We start from the raw sequence: 15,885 nt of genomic DNA, 5'->3' as shown, positions 1-15,885 counted from the left end.
ACAAAACCCACTGGTCTTTTACTGTAGTCCCTAGGATCCCACCATTTCTAGGAACTGCTTAAGGAAAGAATGCAAAGACCTGCAGGCAAGGAACGTCCATCTGGGAAGGTTATGGGCTTCCTGAGTTCTCTGGAAATGGCTGTGACTGTAGGCATCAACCGGAGTGACTCCTTGATACACATTGTGGTATATGACATTTCACCCAGCTGGTCCCTGTAAATATAAGGAAAAAAGGAAGAAACTCAGACACCACTTCCAGTTTGTAAATATTTATTTTTTTCTCCTTCATAATTGTTCCTGGTGAATATCATCCTCAGCTTAAAACTATTTTTCCATCTGGTTTTGTGATAGAATGTTAAAATGGGACTCCTGCCTTAGGGTCAGCTGAGGCCCCAGAGGAAGAAGAACCATACAGGTGCCAAATATCCTTATTATAAAGTGAGGTACTCTCAACCAGATGGAAGAATAGGTACATACACTTTTCTACCTCGCACAATCAACAGAAGGGCAACAACAAATGTAAAAACAAGAAATAACCAGAACTACCAGAAAATCAAACTGTATAAAAGTCCAACAACCAAGGAGCTAAAGTAGAAATATTCATCCAGATTGGTAGAAGAGGTGAAGACAGGAAGCCAGGGCAGAGAGGACTCCCAGCAAGGTGGCTGTTGGTGCAACAGGGAGAGCAAGGAGGCGGTCAGTGGACCAGATGGTCCCACATTTGGGTACAGATAAACTGGGAGGAACAACTGAAGAGCGAGAGAGACCACACAACCCAGGGTTCTAATGTGGGGAAATAAAGCACAAAAACCTCTGACTGTAAAAACCTGTAGAGGTTGTGGGCAGAGAAACTCCCAGACTGATAGGAGAGTTTGTTGGAGAGACCCACAGGGTCCTAGAACATACACAAACCCACTCACCCAGGAACAAACACCAGAAGGGTCCAATTTGCTTGTGGGTAGTGGGGGAAAGCCAGTCAAGATCTGAGGAAGCCTTATTGTTCCCTGTCTGACCCTTCCTCCACAGAGAGTGCCACAACACAGTGCTGTGGGTTGCTCCACCTTGTTGAATACATAAACTTCACCCCCTACTACATAACAGGTGCACTAAGATGAATAAATATGGTCCAAATGAAAGAACAGATCAAAGCTCCAAAAATAGAAATAAGCGATGAAGAGATAGCCAACCTATCAGATGCAGAGTAGAAAACACGGGTAATCAGGATGCTCACAGAAATGGTTGAGTATGGAAGCAAAATAGAAGAAGTGAAGCCTATGCAAAGTGATATAAGGAAATTGTACAGGGAACCAACAGTGATGGGAAGGAAAACTGGGATTCAAATCAATGGTTTGGATGAGAAGTAAAAAATAAACATTTAACTGGAACACATTGAAGAAACAAGAATTCATAAAAAATGAGGAGAGGCTTAGGAACCTCCAGGACAACTTTAAATGTTCCTACATCCAAATCATAGAGGTGACAGAAGGAGAAGAGGAAGACCAAGGAATTGAAAACTTATTTGAACAAATAATGAAGGAGAGCTTACCTAATCTGGCAAAGTAAATAGACTTCCAGGAAGTCCAGGAAGCTTAGAGAGTCCCAAACAAGTTGGACCCAAGGAAGCACACACCAAGGCACATCATAATTACAGTACCCAAGATGAAAGATAAGGAGAGAATCCTAAAAGTAGTAAGAGAAAAGGAGACAGTTACCTACAAAAGATTTACTATAAGACTATCAGCTGATTTCTCAAAAGAGACCTTACAGGCAAGAACAGACTGGAAAGAAGTATTCAAAGTCATGAAAGGCAAGGACCTACACCCAAGATTACTCTATCCAAAAAAGCTATCATTTAGAATGGAAGGATAGATAAAGTGCTTCCCAGATAAGGTCAAGTTAAAGGAGTTCATCATTACCAAACCCTTACTATATGAAATGTTAAAGGGACTTATCTAAGAAAAAGAAGATGATCAAAAGTATGAACAAGGCCTGGCTGGCGTAGCTCAGTGGATTGAGCACGGGCCTGTGAACCAGAGGATTGCGGTTCGATTCCCAGTCAGGGCACATGCCTGGGTTGCAGGCAGGTTCTCTGCAGGCCAGTTCCCTGCAGGGGATGCACTAGAGGCAACCGTACATTGATATTTGTCTCCCTCTCTCCTTCCCCTCTATAGATAAATAAAATCTTTTAAAAAAAAAGTATGAACAATAAAATGACAACAAAACTCACAACTTTGAACAACTGAACCTAAAAAGAAAACAAAAACAAACTAAGCAAACAATTAGAACAGGAACAGAGTCACAAAAATGGAGATTACATTTAGAGTTATTAGCAGGGAGAGGGGAGAATGGAGGAAGAGGTACAGGGAATAATAAGCACAAATGGTAGGTACAAAATAGACAGAGGGAGGTTAAGAATAGTATAGAAAATGGGGAAGCTAAAGAACTTATATGTGCGACCCATGGGCATGAACTATTGTGGGGGAATGCTGGTGGGTAGAGGGGTGCAGTGTGGAAGGGAATAAAGGTAGAAAAGAAAATGGGACAACTGTAACAACATAATCAATAAAATATATTAAAGAATAAAAATAAAGTGAGGTGCTAAAGTACTGGTAAAGGATTTCCTATGGAGATTTCTGAAAACCAGTTTTGCAACACTTAACTCAACATACAAATGAAGAATGTGTAAGGGATGGCTAAGGATTGAAGAGAGGAGGGTTAAGAGTTTTGATAGTAAAAAAGAAATCCTTCTAAGAGAATTGTTGGAATGCCAAAGTGCCATGGAAAATGGAGGAGGGTGTTTGTTTGCTCCCATGTTAAGCAAAGGGGGGCTTTAAGACTATTGTTCATATGATCTGACGTGTGCTCCCTGGAGCCTGGGGATGATAGGACTGATAGGAAAGCCCCTCAGACAGACAGGGAGGCAGGACAGAGCAACAGGGACAAAGCAAGAATGCTCCCATGTGTCCCATGGGCCAATGAACTGGCCAGAGGGAGAACTCTGGTACCACCTTGAAGGGAACTCTAAGGACAAGAATTTCCTTTCCCCATGAATCACCTCTACAAAGTCCCAGTGAGGGAATCTCCAAAAATACCCACAGAAGCACCCACCGAAAAGAAAAGGAAGCATTTGAATATGCACCAAGTTCAGAGGGCAAGATCACAATAGTATCAGCCATGCTTTCCCCTTATCCTCCCTCCCTCCTGGGACCATTTCTGGAAGGGTCAGAGACAGCAGGGTGGTGCAGGAGCTGGTCAGTGAGAAGGAGTCAGCCATAGTCCCCTACCCTCTGCTGGCTTCCAGACTCAAAAGAGTACTGAGCTGGGATAGAGAGAGATGCTCCACGTGGAGAGGAAATTAAAGATTTTAATATTACACTGGATCAGACAGCTTAATGTCAGGAATGAGATTGCTCTTGTGATTTAAATCAGTTGGAATATGTAAGATTCGCTCCAGGTTTCACACAGGAAGAACAGGCCTCACACTGCAAGTTTGAAGAGTTGGCAGGAGAAGAATCAAGTTTTTAATTTGCACCCTAGCTAACCAGGTTGATTCAATAAAATGATTGCATATGTTACTTACTTTATCTGCTTTTCTGATTATTTTTTTGCATAGGGGTCTGGGCCATTTAGTAGTGTAAAATTTTAATTTTGACCTCTTTTCTCCTTGAGCCCAGAGTAAAAAGAGTCATGTGCTTAGTCTGGAACTTTGCATAACTGAGAAAAACAATGTTGGCCATCTCAGCCCTGGTGCAAAAAGAAGAAAGAAATTTTAACCCAAAGCAGAAATGGGCTGATAATGAGACAGAGACATTGAACAACTTCTTGGCTTTCCCAGAAGTGCCTTTTTACAGTGTGGTTTTATTATTTATCTAAAGGAATCATCAATTCTCAGAATGCTCTGTATAAATTTCCTTCAATGTAACTGTAAGGCCATATTATTAATAAAAACATGTTTTATTCCCTATAATATTATTGCCATTACTCTGATTAAAATAAATTGTTGTTAAAAGATCCTTTGTACTTTCTCTTCTCACCTGGAAGGTTTTCATTATTGTTTTTCATATTTCACATAAGCCAAATAATAATGAGAAAGGTCATTTTTGAGTTGTAAATATTACCACAATAATCATATGAAAATCTAATTAATGTTGAGAGATAGTATACAATTTTTTTAAAATTTTTATTTAATTATTTTTCAAGTACATTTTTTTTGGCTATTTCTCCCATCCCAGCCCCCCCACCCTGTCTCCCCAATTTTTTTAATTCAATGAATGAATGAATAAAAATGACTACCCAACACTGCATTTTGTGCTATAGAGTTCAAGCCTTTAATTTATACTGGGAAATATCTATTACTTTGTTATAAAAAGTGAGATTTCTACTATACACATATAAATTCAAATTTTCCTTTACAAATGTTCTAATTGAGCTTATCATTGCATTTAAAATATGATATTTCCCCCCTAATCATGGAGTTGCATTGCCTTTAGCTTATCTATTTTTCTGCCCATTTGATCAGAAAACAAGGATATGTGAATTATCTACCTAGGATGAAGAATGTGTTTTATATCATGGACACGTGTGTTCTTTGCAAACAGCATGATTAAGAGGCTTCATAAACCTGGGCTTCATTAACAGCAAGATATGCTCAAGTCTAGCAAAATGGAGTTGAAGTTTTCCACCTGGCTAACTATTACCCATTCTCTAAGAGGCACCTGAAGCAACACATCTCCCAGGAAGTTTCCCTGAGCCCCCATGTCCACTTAGGAACCTGTCTTCTAAGTCTCTGTGGTAGCCAGCACATCTCTCTCGTCCTTATCATGCTATTCTGCAATTATCTCTATGGGAGTTCTGTCTCCTGTGTTAGGGTGTGAGCTCTTTGAGGGTAGGATGCACACCAAATCTTGCATGTATTTTTAATGCTTCAGTACTTAAAATGTCCTCAATCCATATTTAATAAACTCAACTCAACATCAGTGTACATCATTTAGTACTATGTTCAAAGTCCAATGCTAAACCTAAGAAATGAATAAGGAGATGGGAGAGAATGTCTACAGTGAGGCTTACGTGATGCAGATGCTCATTCAGGTCTCTCAGAAGAGGAGCCCCACTTCAGCCTTACCACTCAAGCTCTACATGCAAGTCTAAGGATCAAGTCCCCATTTCCAATGCACCAGAAACTGGGTGAAAGAAAGACATTTCACACACTACTGAATATAAAAACAATGAAATAAATAACTTATGAATGCATGAACCTGGCTTGCAAATTGAAAAGGGATAACTTTGAGCCCCTTAGAAAAAAGAGCAGAATGATAGTCTGCCTCTTCTGCTGCCACACATACTTTGAAGTACTACAGTCAGCAATGTACCAGAAGAAAGAATGAAACAAAATCCCAGGAGGAAACCCCGGATGAAATGTCTAGAGAGGCAGATCTTACCAGGTGATAGAAGACCCATCCCCCAGGATGCCCCTGATCTCTTCCCGGCATCTCTCCTGATGCTCAGGGTTCTGAGCCAGGTGGTAGAGGAGCCAGGCAATGCCCCCTCCTATGGTGTCTTGCCCTGCCACCATTAATGTGTTCACCTCAGAATGCAGGTCGGTATCTGAGAAACTGTTGCCATTTTCAGCCTAGAAAGTACAATAGAGATATTTTCATGCAATTACAGCTTATAGATGTTTGGAGCCTCAAAATAATGCTCTGAAAAATATAGCATTTCCAATGACAGTTCAAATTTTCATTTGGTCCAAAAAATAGATACTATGAGACACACTTTGCTTAGAGCATAAAACTGGACCAAAGATAGGTAAGGAAAGCAGGCCTTGCAGAGTTCCTCCAATCATCCTGCCAGATTTATCCAGATTTTCCAGTACCTCATCATCAATATTTTATCAGCTTACTCTGTGAGACATTTCCTTATTTTACTGAACTATCATGGATTTTTCTGATACTCACCAAACCTGTCAAATCAATAAAAATATTTAGTCTTATCATATTTTCTCTAGTGACAAAGTTGCAGAATTCTATCTTTACCGCAAATTTTATGGAACCAACTCATCAATTCAAAAGCTTTGTTAAATTTAGTTGATCAGTGTTGCTTTTCTCTTCTCTCCTTCCATTCATCCACCTACCCACACAATTATCTGGACATATGAGCAGGCTCAGAAATTTGAAAGATTTACCTGGGCAGAAAGGATAACATCCAGAAAATCCTGATACTTCCTCTTCTCAGTGTTACCCTGTTCCTTCTTATCTTTGACGGATTTCCTTCTGTCTTGGATTATCAGCTCTGTGGTAGAATAATAACCCCCATTACTAAAGTGACAACAAAGTAAATCAAAATAAAATAAAATGTAGAGCTAGCCATGGCCCACAATAGCTTTAAATCTTACCTAATTTCCTGAGGACAGAGTGGGTATACCTATTTAACCAGATTTCATTTTTGCAGATGTTTATTTTCCTATCAAATGACATTATTTGATCAAAGTTCCAGAGACAGATGCTTCCAGTCAAGATGGTATAGTAAGTAAATGCTGTACTTGCCTCCTCCCATCACCACCTCAAAATTACAACTAAATTGTAGAACAACCACCCTTGAGAACCACCTGAATACTGAACAGAAGTCTTATAACCAAGGATATAAAAAAGGAGCAAGCAAAATATACCCAGAGACATTGAAATTAAGAACAAACTGACAGTAACCAGGGGGCGGTAGGAGGGGATAATGGATGGAAAAAGGGGGAAGTGTTTTCAGGAACATCTATAAAGGACACATTGACAAAACCAAGGGGGGTTGGGATCAGGGGTGGGAGACAGAGATGGCTGGGGTGGGGGATAATAGTGGGGGGGGGATGGAGACAACTGTACTTGAACAAGAATTTAAAAAGTAAAAAAGAAAAAGAAAACAAGAGAGACACACTGAAACTGGTTGGAGTGGTAGGGACAAGAAACCACTTGGTTCCACACCCATAGGTGGTAGTTAAGAATTGAGAAGGACATGGATGGGCCAATAGCAACTAAGATTCAACTACAATCAGAGGGTTCACATAACCCACACAAAAGACATTTCTAGAGCACCTGGTTCAGGTGATCAGGAAAAGTGTGCCACTGAGTCCCATGAGACATCAATTACATAAGATAACAAGATTGAGAGACATAGCAGATCAATGCAATACACAGAGAGAAACACAAAAAGGCAGACAAAGCTGGGGGGAAAGAAACATGCTCCAAATGATAGAACAAAAGAAATCTCTAGAAAAAGAATAGAGATTCTTTTTTGAAAAACAGAATCTATTTTAAAAATAGAGGCAATGAAGCTACCAGATGCAGAGTTCAAAAGCTGAAATGAGATAGCAACATTTGTACCAGACAAAATAGACTTTAAAAGAAAGGCTATAATATGAGACAAAGATAAAGGATCAATCCAATGTGAGGATATAACCCTTGTAAACATTTATGCACACAACACAAGAACAACTAATGACAGATATAAAGGGAGCGATCAACAGTAGTACAGTCATAGTAGGGGACTTTAAAGCACCATTGACAGGAATGGACAGATCATCCAGACAGAAAATCAACAAGGAAACAGTGGTCCTAAATGTCACATTAGACTAGAGGAATTTAACAGATATTTTTAAAATATTTCACCCCAAAGCAAGCAGAATATTTTTTCTTGTACATTGTTTTTAAGCACACAGGGAATATTTTCCAGGACTGACCCCATTCTAGGCCACAAAACAAGTCCCAATAAGTTTAAGAAAGGTTAAATCATATGGGACAGTTTCTTTTATCACAATGGTATGAAATTAGAAATCAAGTACAAGAAGAAAACAAAAAAACACACCAACATATGGAAGTTAAATAACATGCTACTGAACAATGAATGGGTTAACAACGAGATGAAGGATGAAATCAAAACACCCCTTGAGAAAAATTATAATGAAAATGCAATGACTCCAAGCCTATGGGACACAGCCAATGCAGTTCTAAGAGGGAAACTCATAGCAATGTAGGCTTTCCTCAAGAAACAAGAAAAATCTCAAATAAACAATCTAAACTTACACCTAAAGCAATAAGAGAAAGAACAACTATCATGGCACAAAATGAGTAGAAGGATGAAATAATAATGATCAGAGTGGAAATAAAGGAAATAGAATCTAAAAAACAATCCAAAAGATCAATGAAACCAATGCTGATTCTTTGAAAAGATAAACAAAATTCATAACCCTTTAACCAAACTCATCGAGAAAAAAGAGAGAACCCAAATAAGTAAAATTCAAAATAAAAGATGAGAAGTGACAACTGACACCACAGAAACACAAAGCATTATAAGAAAATACCATGAACAGTTATATGCCAACAAATTGGACAACCTAAAAGAAATCCATAAATTCCTGGAAACATACAATCTTCCAAGACTGAAGCAAGAAGAACACATCAAAAAACTTCTTTCCGCCCCCCCAAAAGCAAAAGACCAAATGGTTTCACATGTGTATGGTACCAAACATTCAAAGAAGAACACCTAACCTTCTCAAACTATTCCTAAAAACTGAAGAGGAGAGAAGGCACCCAAGCTCATTTTATGAGGCCAGCATTACCCGAATTCCAAAAGCAAAGACTTTACAAAAGAGGCCCAATGAACATAGATACAAATGTTCAACAAATTATTAGCAAACTTCATTCAATAATACATTAAAAAGGTCATATGTCATGATGAAGTGGGATTTACTTGTAGGATGCAAGGCCAATACAGCATTTACAAATCAATTGATACTATACATCACATAAACAAAATGAATAATAAAAATTATATGATCATATAAAAAGGTGCTGAAAAAGCTTTTGACAAAATCCAACATCCATTTATAACAAAAACTTTCAGCAGAGTAGGAACAGAGAAAACATACCTTAACATAATGAAGGCCAGATGTGACAAACCCACATCTAACATAATACTCAACAGTGAAAAGGTAAAAGTGTTGTCTTTAAAATCAGAAATAGGACAATGATGCCCACTTTCATCACTTCTATTCAACATAACACTGAAAGTCCTAGCTAAAGCAATCATACAAGAAAAAGAAATAGAAAGCATTCAAAATGGAAAGAAGTAAAACTGCCATTATTTGTAGATACATGACACCACATATAGAAAAATCCTAAAATTTTTACACACACAAAGAAACAAAACTCTTACAACTGACCAATAAATTCAGTAAAGTAACAGGATGAAAAATTACTATTCAGAAATCGGTTGCATTTTTACATACCAGTAATGAACTATCAGAAAGAGAAATTAAGAAAACAATTCCATTTAAAACTAATAAAAATAATATACCCAGAAATAAATTTAATCAGGGAGGTAAAATGTATGTACTTGGAAAATTATAACACATTGAAGAAAGAGATTGAAGAAGATCCAAATACATGGACACATATATTGTGCACATGGATAGGAAGAATTAACATCTTTAAAATGTTTATACTGCCCAAAGCAACCTACAGATTTAATGCAATCTTTATCAAAATATCAATAGCATTTTAAATAAAACTAAAATAAATAATCCCAAAATTTATAAGGAACCAGAAAAGACCTCAAATAATCACAACAATTTTGAGAAAGAACAAATTGGAGGTAACACTCTACCTGATATCAAACTATGCCAGAAGGCTCTAGTAATCAAAACAGCATGATACTGGCAAAAACCAAACACATACATTAATGGAACAGAATAGACAGCCCAGAAATAAACTGATGCCTATATGATCAATTAATCTGTAAAAAAAGGAGGCAAAAACGTACAATAGGGTAAAGAAAGTTTATTCAATAAGTGGCTTTGGGAAAACTGTACAGACATACAAAAAAATGAAACTAGACCACCCTCTCAAAATGGATTAAAGACTTAAATGGTAGACCTGAAGCCATAAAATTCCTAGAAGAAAACATATGTGGTAAACTCTCTGGCATTGCTTTTAGTAATATTTTCTGATTATTTAGCTTAGGAGAAAAAAATAAATAGGACTATATCAAACAAATATGTTTTTGCACAGCAAAACAAACCATGAACAAAACAAAAAGGCAACCTAGTGAATGGAAGATTTTTGACAATGAGTTATCTGATAAAAGATGTGTCTTGCAAATTTCCTAGGGGTAAACATATTTCATGTTTCCATTTATTCAGTTCCAGGAACTGTCTGAAGTACTTTAAATATATTAACATATTTAATCATTGCTACAAACCTATGAGATAGGTCCTCTTTTACCCTCATTTTACAAATGAAACTGTAGGAAAGCTGTAAGTAACTTGCCCAAAATCACACTGCTGTTAAGTGGTGGGACTAAAGTAAGATGAATTAACTGCTTAGTAAACATTCTGTAGTATGGGGTTTACTAAAAGTAATGTTGAATTGCTTAGAAAGTTTAATCTCTTTAACTTTTAGGTTTATGTTTCATTAAAGCTATTTTTAAACCATTCTTTTTTTTAACTTAAAAAATTTTTTTTATTCCAGTAAGAATGTTTATGCTGAGATCTACCCACTTACCACACTTTTAAGTATACAGTACAGTATTGTTAACTATAGAAACCATGGTGTAGAGCAGCTCTCTAGAACTTCGTCATTCTCCATAACTCAAACTTTATACCCATTGGACTACTCCTCATTTCCCCCTTTTTTGAATGTACGTCCCCATTTACTCTCTTTCCCTGATCATTCAGGGGAATGTATAAATATTTTTCACTTGTCATTACTACTACAATCATGTTGCAAAAAGCTAATTGCCATTTATGTTTTGAAATAATAAGTGCCCACATGTTATGTTATATTTGTACTAATAAAAGTTGTGCAAAATAAAAATTATATGATATGTTGAAAACTTTTCATAAGACCATGACTGTGGATGTAGCAAGCTCTTCTAAAGGACTTGAATTATATTGGAGCAATGTCCATATCAAAGCTTCATTAAGAACGAGAATGCTATAAAAAAAAAAGAACAAGAATGTTTTCTGTTTTCACACTGAGGTCTGCTCCTCTACGCAGACACAACATGGTTATGAAAATGGATGCATTTGGGCAACCGAGACCCTAGAAATACCTGTGTACTGATGCAGAATGTTGGCTATCTTCTGTAAGCGGCGGTAAGCTGTGGTGAATTTGAAAATCATGTCATGGTGCAGTAAGAAAGTGTACAAGTGTTTAAAGATAATTTTGGAGCCTTCAGATATCGCATTGACATACTCATCATGGGAGCTAGAGAGAAAAAAGGAATAAATGTCAATAAATGACCTAAGTAATGGCAAACAAATGTCTTCTTTGCCCCCCTGTTACTGACCTGTTTATCTGGCAGTTGGTCTCTTTGCTGAAGGTACATTTCATGAGTGCATCCAGAGTCATCAAGCTGATGTCCCCAGAGACCTCCACAAGTGTATCCTGAGTGCCGCACATCTTCTCCCATTTACCCTGATACAGGAAGTCAAGATTAACAACATCACCATCAGTGTCTTTATCTGAAGACTTCTCCTTGACCCTGCCCTTAAGCTGAAATGGAGACAAACCTGACCTAACAGGAGCCAAAATCTATACAGGCAAATAAACTGTTTACTTAGCATTAGGACAGGGAAAACATACATCCCGCTGGGTAAGAAAGAGCATGGAGCACACCAGGTATCCAATAAATGGCCAAATTAAATATCATTGGCCTGTCAATTATTACCATAATTCTGCTTTGAAACAGATCAGAGTTCCAGTAAAACAAATAATCTCTGGTACAAGACCTGTAATTACAAGGGGCTCCCCAGGGTTTGCCCATCTTTAGTTCCCAAACAGTTAGACAACTCATCCATCACAATTCTCAACCACCATAACCACACTTAAACTTGGGACATTAAAGTGAAAATGCAAATAAATCTCAATGTGTTAAGTTCAGATCAACTGACATTTGAGCACCTCTGCCTACAGCCACATGCTCAGGATTTGAAGGCCACACAAGAAAAGGCAAAGAGATGGTTTTCTTGCTTTTACCTAAGTGTCAACTGTTAGCAATTGCTTTCACCCTGAATTATGTAAGTTTTACTGAGTACAAAGGTGAGTCTAGAAGAAATGAGAGCAAAGGGGAAGCTCAGAGCTGGAGGTATTTTGGCACAATCCAGCAGAGGGAGGAGCTCTGACAGGAATCTCAGGGAAATGTGGGACCTAGAAGTTAGGGAGACAGAAATGTTTCTTGAAATGGATATAAACTCAAGTACTACCACTGGGTGATACACAATTGTGCCTTAACTGGAACAGCACCTGAATCAGAGGAGCATGCCCTCTCCCACTCTAACCTGCACCTCAAGCTCTCACCTGGACAACTCACACTGGTACTCACTTGCACCACAGTTCTGGCAGACTTGAGGTTAAATTAACTTCTGTGAGCAAGGCTGAGAACAAAGCCAGTAAGTATGTCTCTCTTGTGGAAAGGAATAGGTTTGCTGATGAAGGGGGGAAAACTTTGGCTTTATTTGTGATATTGGAAGTGTTTATGATGAAACCATATTAGTGCATTCCTTGTATGATTTTTAAATAAGTACAATCTACAATGTTATCATGTACAAGGGGGCTTTTAGAATAGAACTCATATATACATCAAAGACTGCCCACAGGAACACTCTTCTTGCCCCCCTTGGAAGAGTGCAGGTCACCTCCTAATGATCCTCTGTTATCTACAACAGGAAACTCACATTCGCAACTGTAATATAGACACTTAGTCTATGTCCAGTCATTTATGGTGATCAGGCAAGTTCATTTCAGCCACCAAAATTTTGGTCATGCTAACTCACTCTGCCTAATTTACTCATCCATATTATTCACATATTCAAGTCCAGCTCATGTTTCATGATAACTCTGAGTCTCCTCCGAATCTGAAGCTATTATAGCTCCTCCAGTTTTTCTGACTTGTCACCCAGAGCATTTACCATTTTAATCTTACTTTTTAAATTTATTTCCATAGGTTCTCAAAATATATCTAAGACGACCAGATCTTCACCTTTTTTTATCACCTGAAAATCCATAGCAAAGGCATATATAGAAACTGTTGCTAGTGAGTACTTGTATATTGAGTAATTTCTAGAAATTATTCCCCTTTGAATCTTACTACCCACCAAACATATGTGTAATCCAATCCCTGTTAGAAGTATTTTGCAACACATCACAACACTTGTATCCCTTTACCTACCAGCATTATGTTCACAGACTGGGTCAACACATTGACATGGGATTTCAAGATATTAAAATTAAATGCAGGAGTTATTACACATCGGTGCTGGAACCACATGGGTCCATTTAGGCTCAGTAGTCCTTCTCCTTGAGAAATAAAAGGCACAAAAGCATTTTATTAGAAGGTATGGTGAAGGGGAGATGAGGAATACACACCATGGGGTGACCATGATACACAAACACAACATAGCAGAATATCAGATAGTACTCATATTTTAAGATCAAAGTAAATTTTGATGTTTATATCTGGGATGAACGTATTTAGCATTGCCAGAAAAAATCCCACTTTATAAAGCCTTATGAAAGTGCTCATTTTCAAATCATCAGTTACTACCCATGTATTCATTCACTTAAGTAACATTAGTTACTACCCATGTAAGTCACTTAACCTTCCTGAGGATTGGTTTTCTCAATAATCAAGTGTGATAAATATTTACTTCACTGTGTTGCTTATTAAATGGATATATATATATGGCACCAGCCTGATGTCTAGCTAACAGTAGAAACAAAGGATTCATCTTCTTTCACTCTAAACCAATCCCAACTACAGAGTGAACACAAAATTCACAAGGAACTAGAAAAGAGTGTGCATTATGTCCCCTGATATCTCCTCCTTGAGCCTTATGCTGTGCTTCACACCCATTAAGGATACAAAGTGGAAACACTAATTAAGGCTAATGCCCCAAATCTTCTGAAGCAGGGGGGTCATTAAAGATTTGACTTTAAAAGAACCATGAAGCTTATAGATATAATGGCTATCATACACTGAGGGCTTACAACATACCAACCTTGCAATGCATGACTTGAATATGTGTTTCATTTAATCCTCACAACACTCTGGAGATGTGACTCTCTTTCTTATTTTCAAAGGTGAGGACACAGAGGTTTAGAGAGATTAATTGACTTCCCAAAGACCATACTCATCAGTGGGAAGGAGGAAAAGGATTCAAATTCAAGTAGCTATAACTCCAAAACACATATTCTTTCATTTAATTCTTTTCTTTTCTAACATAAATATCAAATATATGACCAAAAGTCCTAATTTATCTATTCATAGAATATTTCCAAACTGTACTGTGGGGCAAAATTTTACTGATTTGCATACAGAAATACGGAACTCCAAAAAGAAAGGGAATGAGACAAGAGAGAAGAAAGGGCAACATAAAGAATGTGGAGGGTGAAGCTGCAATTTTAAAGACAGAAATGGGACATATACACACATATGTGTCTTGAGAATGAGATTTTAGGGAGAGAAATGGACAAAGAGGCTTCCTAGGAAGTTGAGCTGTGTTGACCTTAGCATGCCCTCTTGACCTTCCCCCTAGATAACCTGCAGTGTAGATCTACCATATTCTTAATGCTTTTAAATTCTGACTTGAGTTCCTTTGGAGTGCTCTACAATAGAAAGGGGACTTCTAGCAAGAGAGTAGGTCACCCTTCTTATTTAAACATACATACCGATTAGTGGAATCAAGAACTTGTATAGGTACTTGGACTTGGGATCTGCAGAGTAAGCCAGAGAAAACAAAAGACAGCATTAGAAGAAAGTTATCAAAGTTGGTGAAGATTCTCTTCATTTGCTTCATTAACCACAAATAGAAAAATGGAGCCCAGGGCTTACTTCCTGCAACCCTTGGTAGGTGCAGGGGTTGGGGCAGATGGCCAAAGTCTAGGTTCAGGAATCAGAGAAGAGGTCCATGAGGCAGACAAGTACGCAAACTCAGATCCTTTCCTCATTTATACTTCCTACCACACACACAGAGATTATTCTCAGGTTACAAAGTTTCCAGAACAGGAGCCGGGACAACCTATCATATGTTTCTCGGAAAGCAAATTACCTATTACCACAGGGGTTGGAGAAACACCAGTAAGTAAAGTACAAATACCTATTGGGGTTTTTGTGAACTCTAACGTGGAGGTGTTTTACAGCTCTTGCCCTTTAAGAGGTGACCTCATTGAGACCAATACAAGAGAACTGGGGAAACAGGAAACATGGGAAAGACTGTTTTCTTTTATGAGGTTTTTCTAAGAGTAATGGAGACAATGGCACAGGGAAGAAAGGTTTAAATATCAGACTTTAATTTTACAAAGTTGGGGCATTTCAATGTTGTGCTATGAGATAATATACCATGAAAGTCTTGAAAAAGAGTTGGATGTGGGAGTCAAAAGACTCAACCCCAAAAGGGAACACAGTTGAGAAATATGCAAAAATCAAACACTAAATTTGGACCATTTTGAAGAGATTAGACTGAGTAAAATCATGATCTGGTCTTCATGGTTACATACTGAAGCAGCACAGGCAGAGCTACCTCGAAATCCCTCTGAAGACTCCTGAGCAAGAAAGGGGCTGGGGCTGGGGACTGTGGCTGACACTGAAGTCACAAAACCAAAAAAGGAAAGAAAGCCCTTGGTGATCTGGTGGTGCCAGCTGGGCTTTAAGATACAGTGACCTAAAAGGCCTATGAGAGTCTGAACTAGACAGGGACAGGGGGGCATGGGAATCCCCTTCAGGATTGGTGGGAAACCTCTCCACACTTACTCCAGTGTCTCTTAAAGGCCCAATACTAATCATTGCTGCAGAATTCCTTCAGTATCCTACTTGTGGCTTGTGCATATCGCTCTTAGCAGGATGAAG

At 38.1% G+C, this 15,885-nt stretch overlaps 1 protein-coding gene and 1 long non-coding RNA gene across 2 annotated transcripts in view; one reads left to right on the top strand and one right to left on the bottom strand.

Annotated features, from left to right (window-relative positions):
* LOC119039830 (cytochrome P450 4X1) overlaps positions 1–15,885 on the bottom strand; it is a 31,411-nt gene that overhangs the window by 13,054 nt on the left and 2,472 nt on the right. The window contains exons 3-9 of the mRNA XM_037132703.2: positions 14,709–14,753; positions 13,210–13,337; positions 11,329–11,456; positions 11,092–11,246; positions 6,182–6,288; positions 5,439–5,629; positions 80–213 (exon numbers count right to left, since the gene is read on the bottom strand). Coding sequence (XP_036988598.2) covers positions 80–213; positions 5,439–5,629; positions 6,182–6,288; positions 11,092–11,246; positions 11,329–11,456; positions 13,210–13,337; positions 14,709–14,753 — 888 coding nt within the window. The remainder of the gene's footprint in view (positions 1–79; positions 214–5,438; positions 5,630–6,181; positions 6,289–11,091; positions 11,247–11,328; positions 11,457–13,209; positions 13,338–14,708; positions 14,754–15,885) is intronic.
* Positions 12,211–15,885, top strand: part of LOC119039831 (uncharacterized) — a 30,564-nt gene continuing 26,889 nt past the window's right edge. The window contains exon 1 of the long non-coding RNA XR_005080699.2: positions 12,211–12,430. This is a non-coding gene — a long non-coding RNA (uncharacterized LOC119039831). The remainder of the gene's footprint in view (positions 12,431–15,885) is intronic.

The sequence above is a fragment of the Artibeus jamaicensis genome, unplaced genomic scaffold (assembly GCF_021234435.1).
Source record: "Artibeus jamaicensis isolate MK-2021 breed Jamaican fruit bat unplaced genomic scaffold, CSHL_Jam_final contig_866, whole genome shotgun sequence".
Classification (NCBI taxonomy): domain Eukaryota; kingdom Metazoa; phylum Chordata; class Mammalia; order Chiroptera; family Phyllostomidae; genus Artibeus; species Artibeus jamaicensis.
The sequence above is the reverse complement of the archived record's forward strand: the minus strand, read 5'-3'. Positions and strand labels throughout refer to the sequence as shown.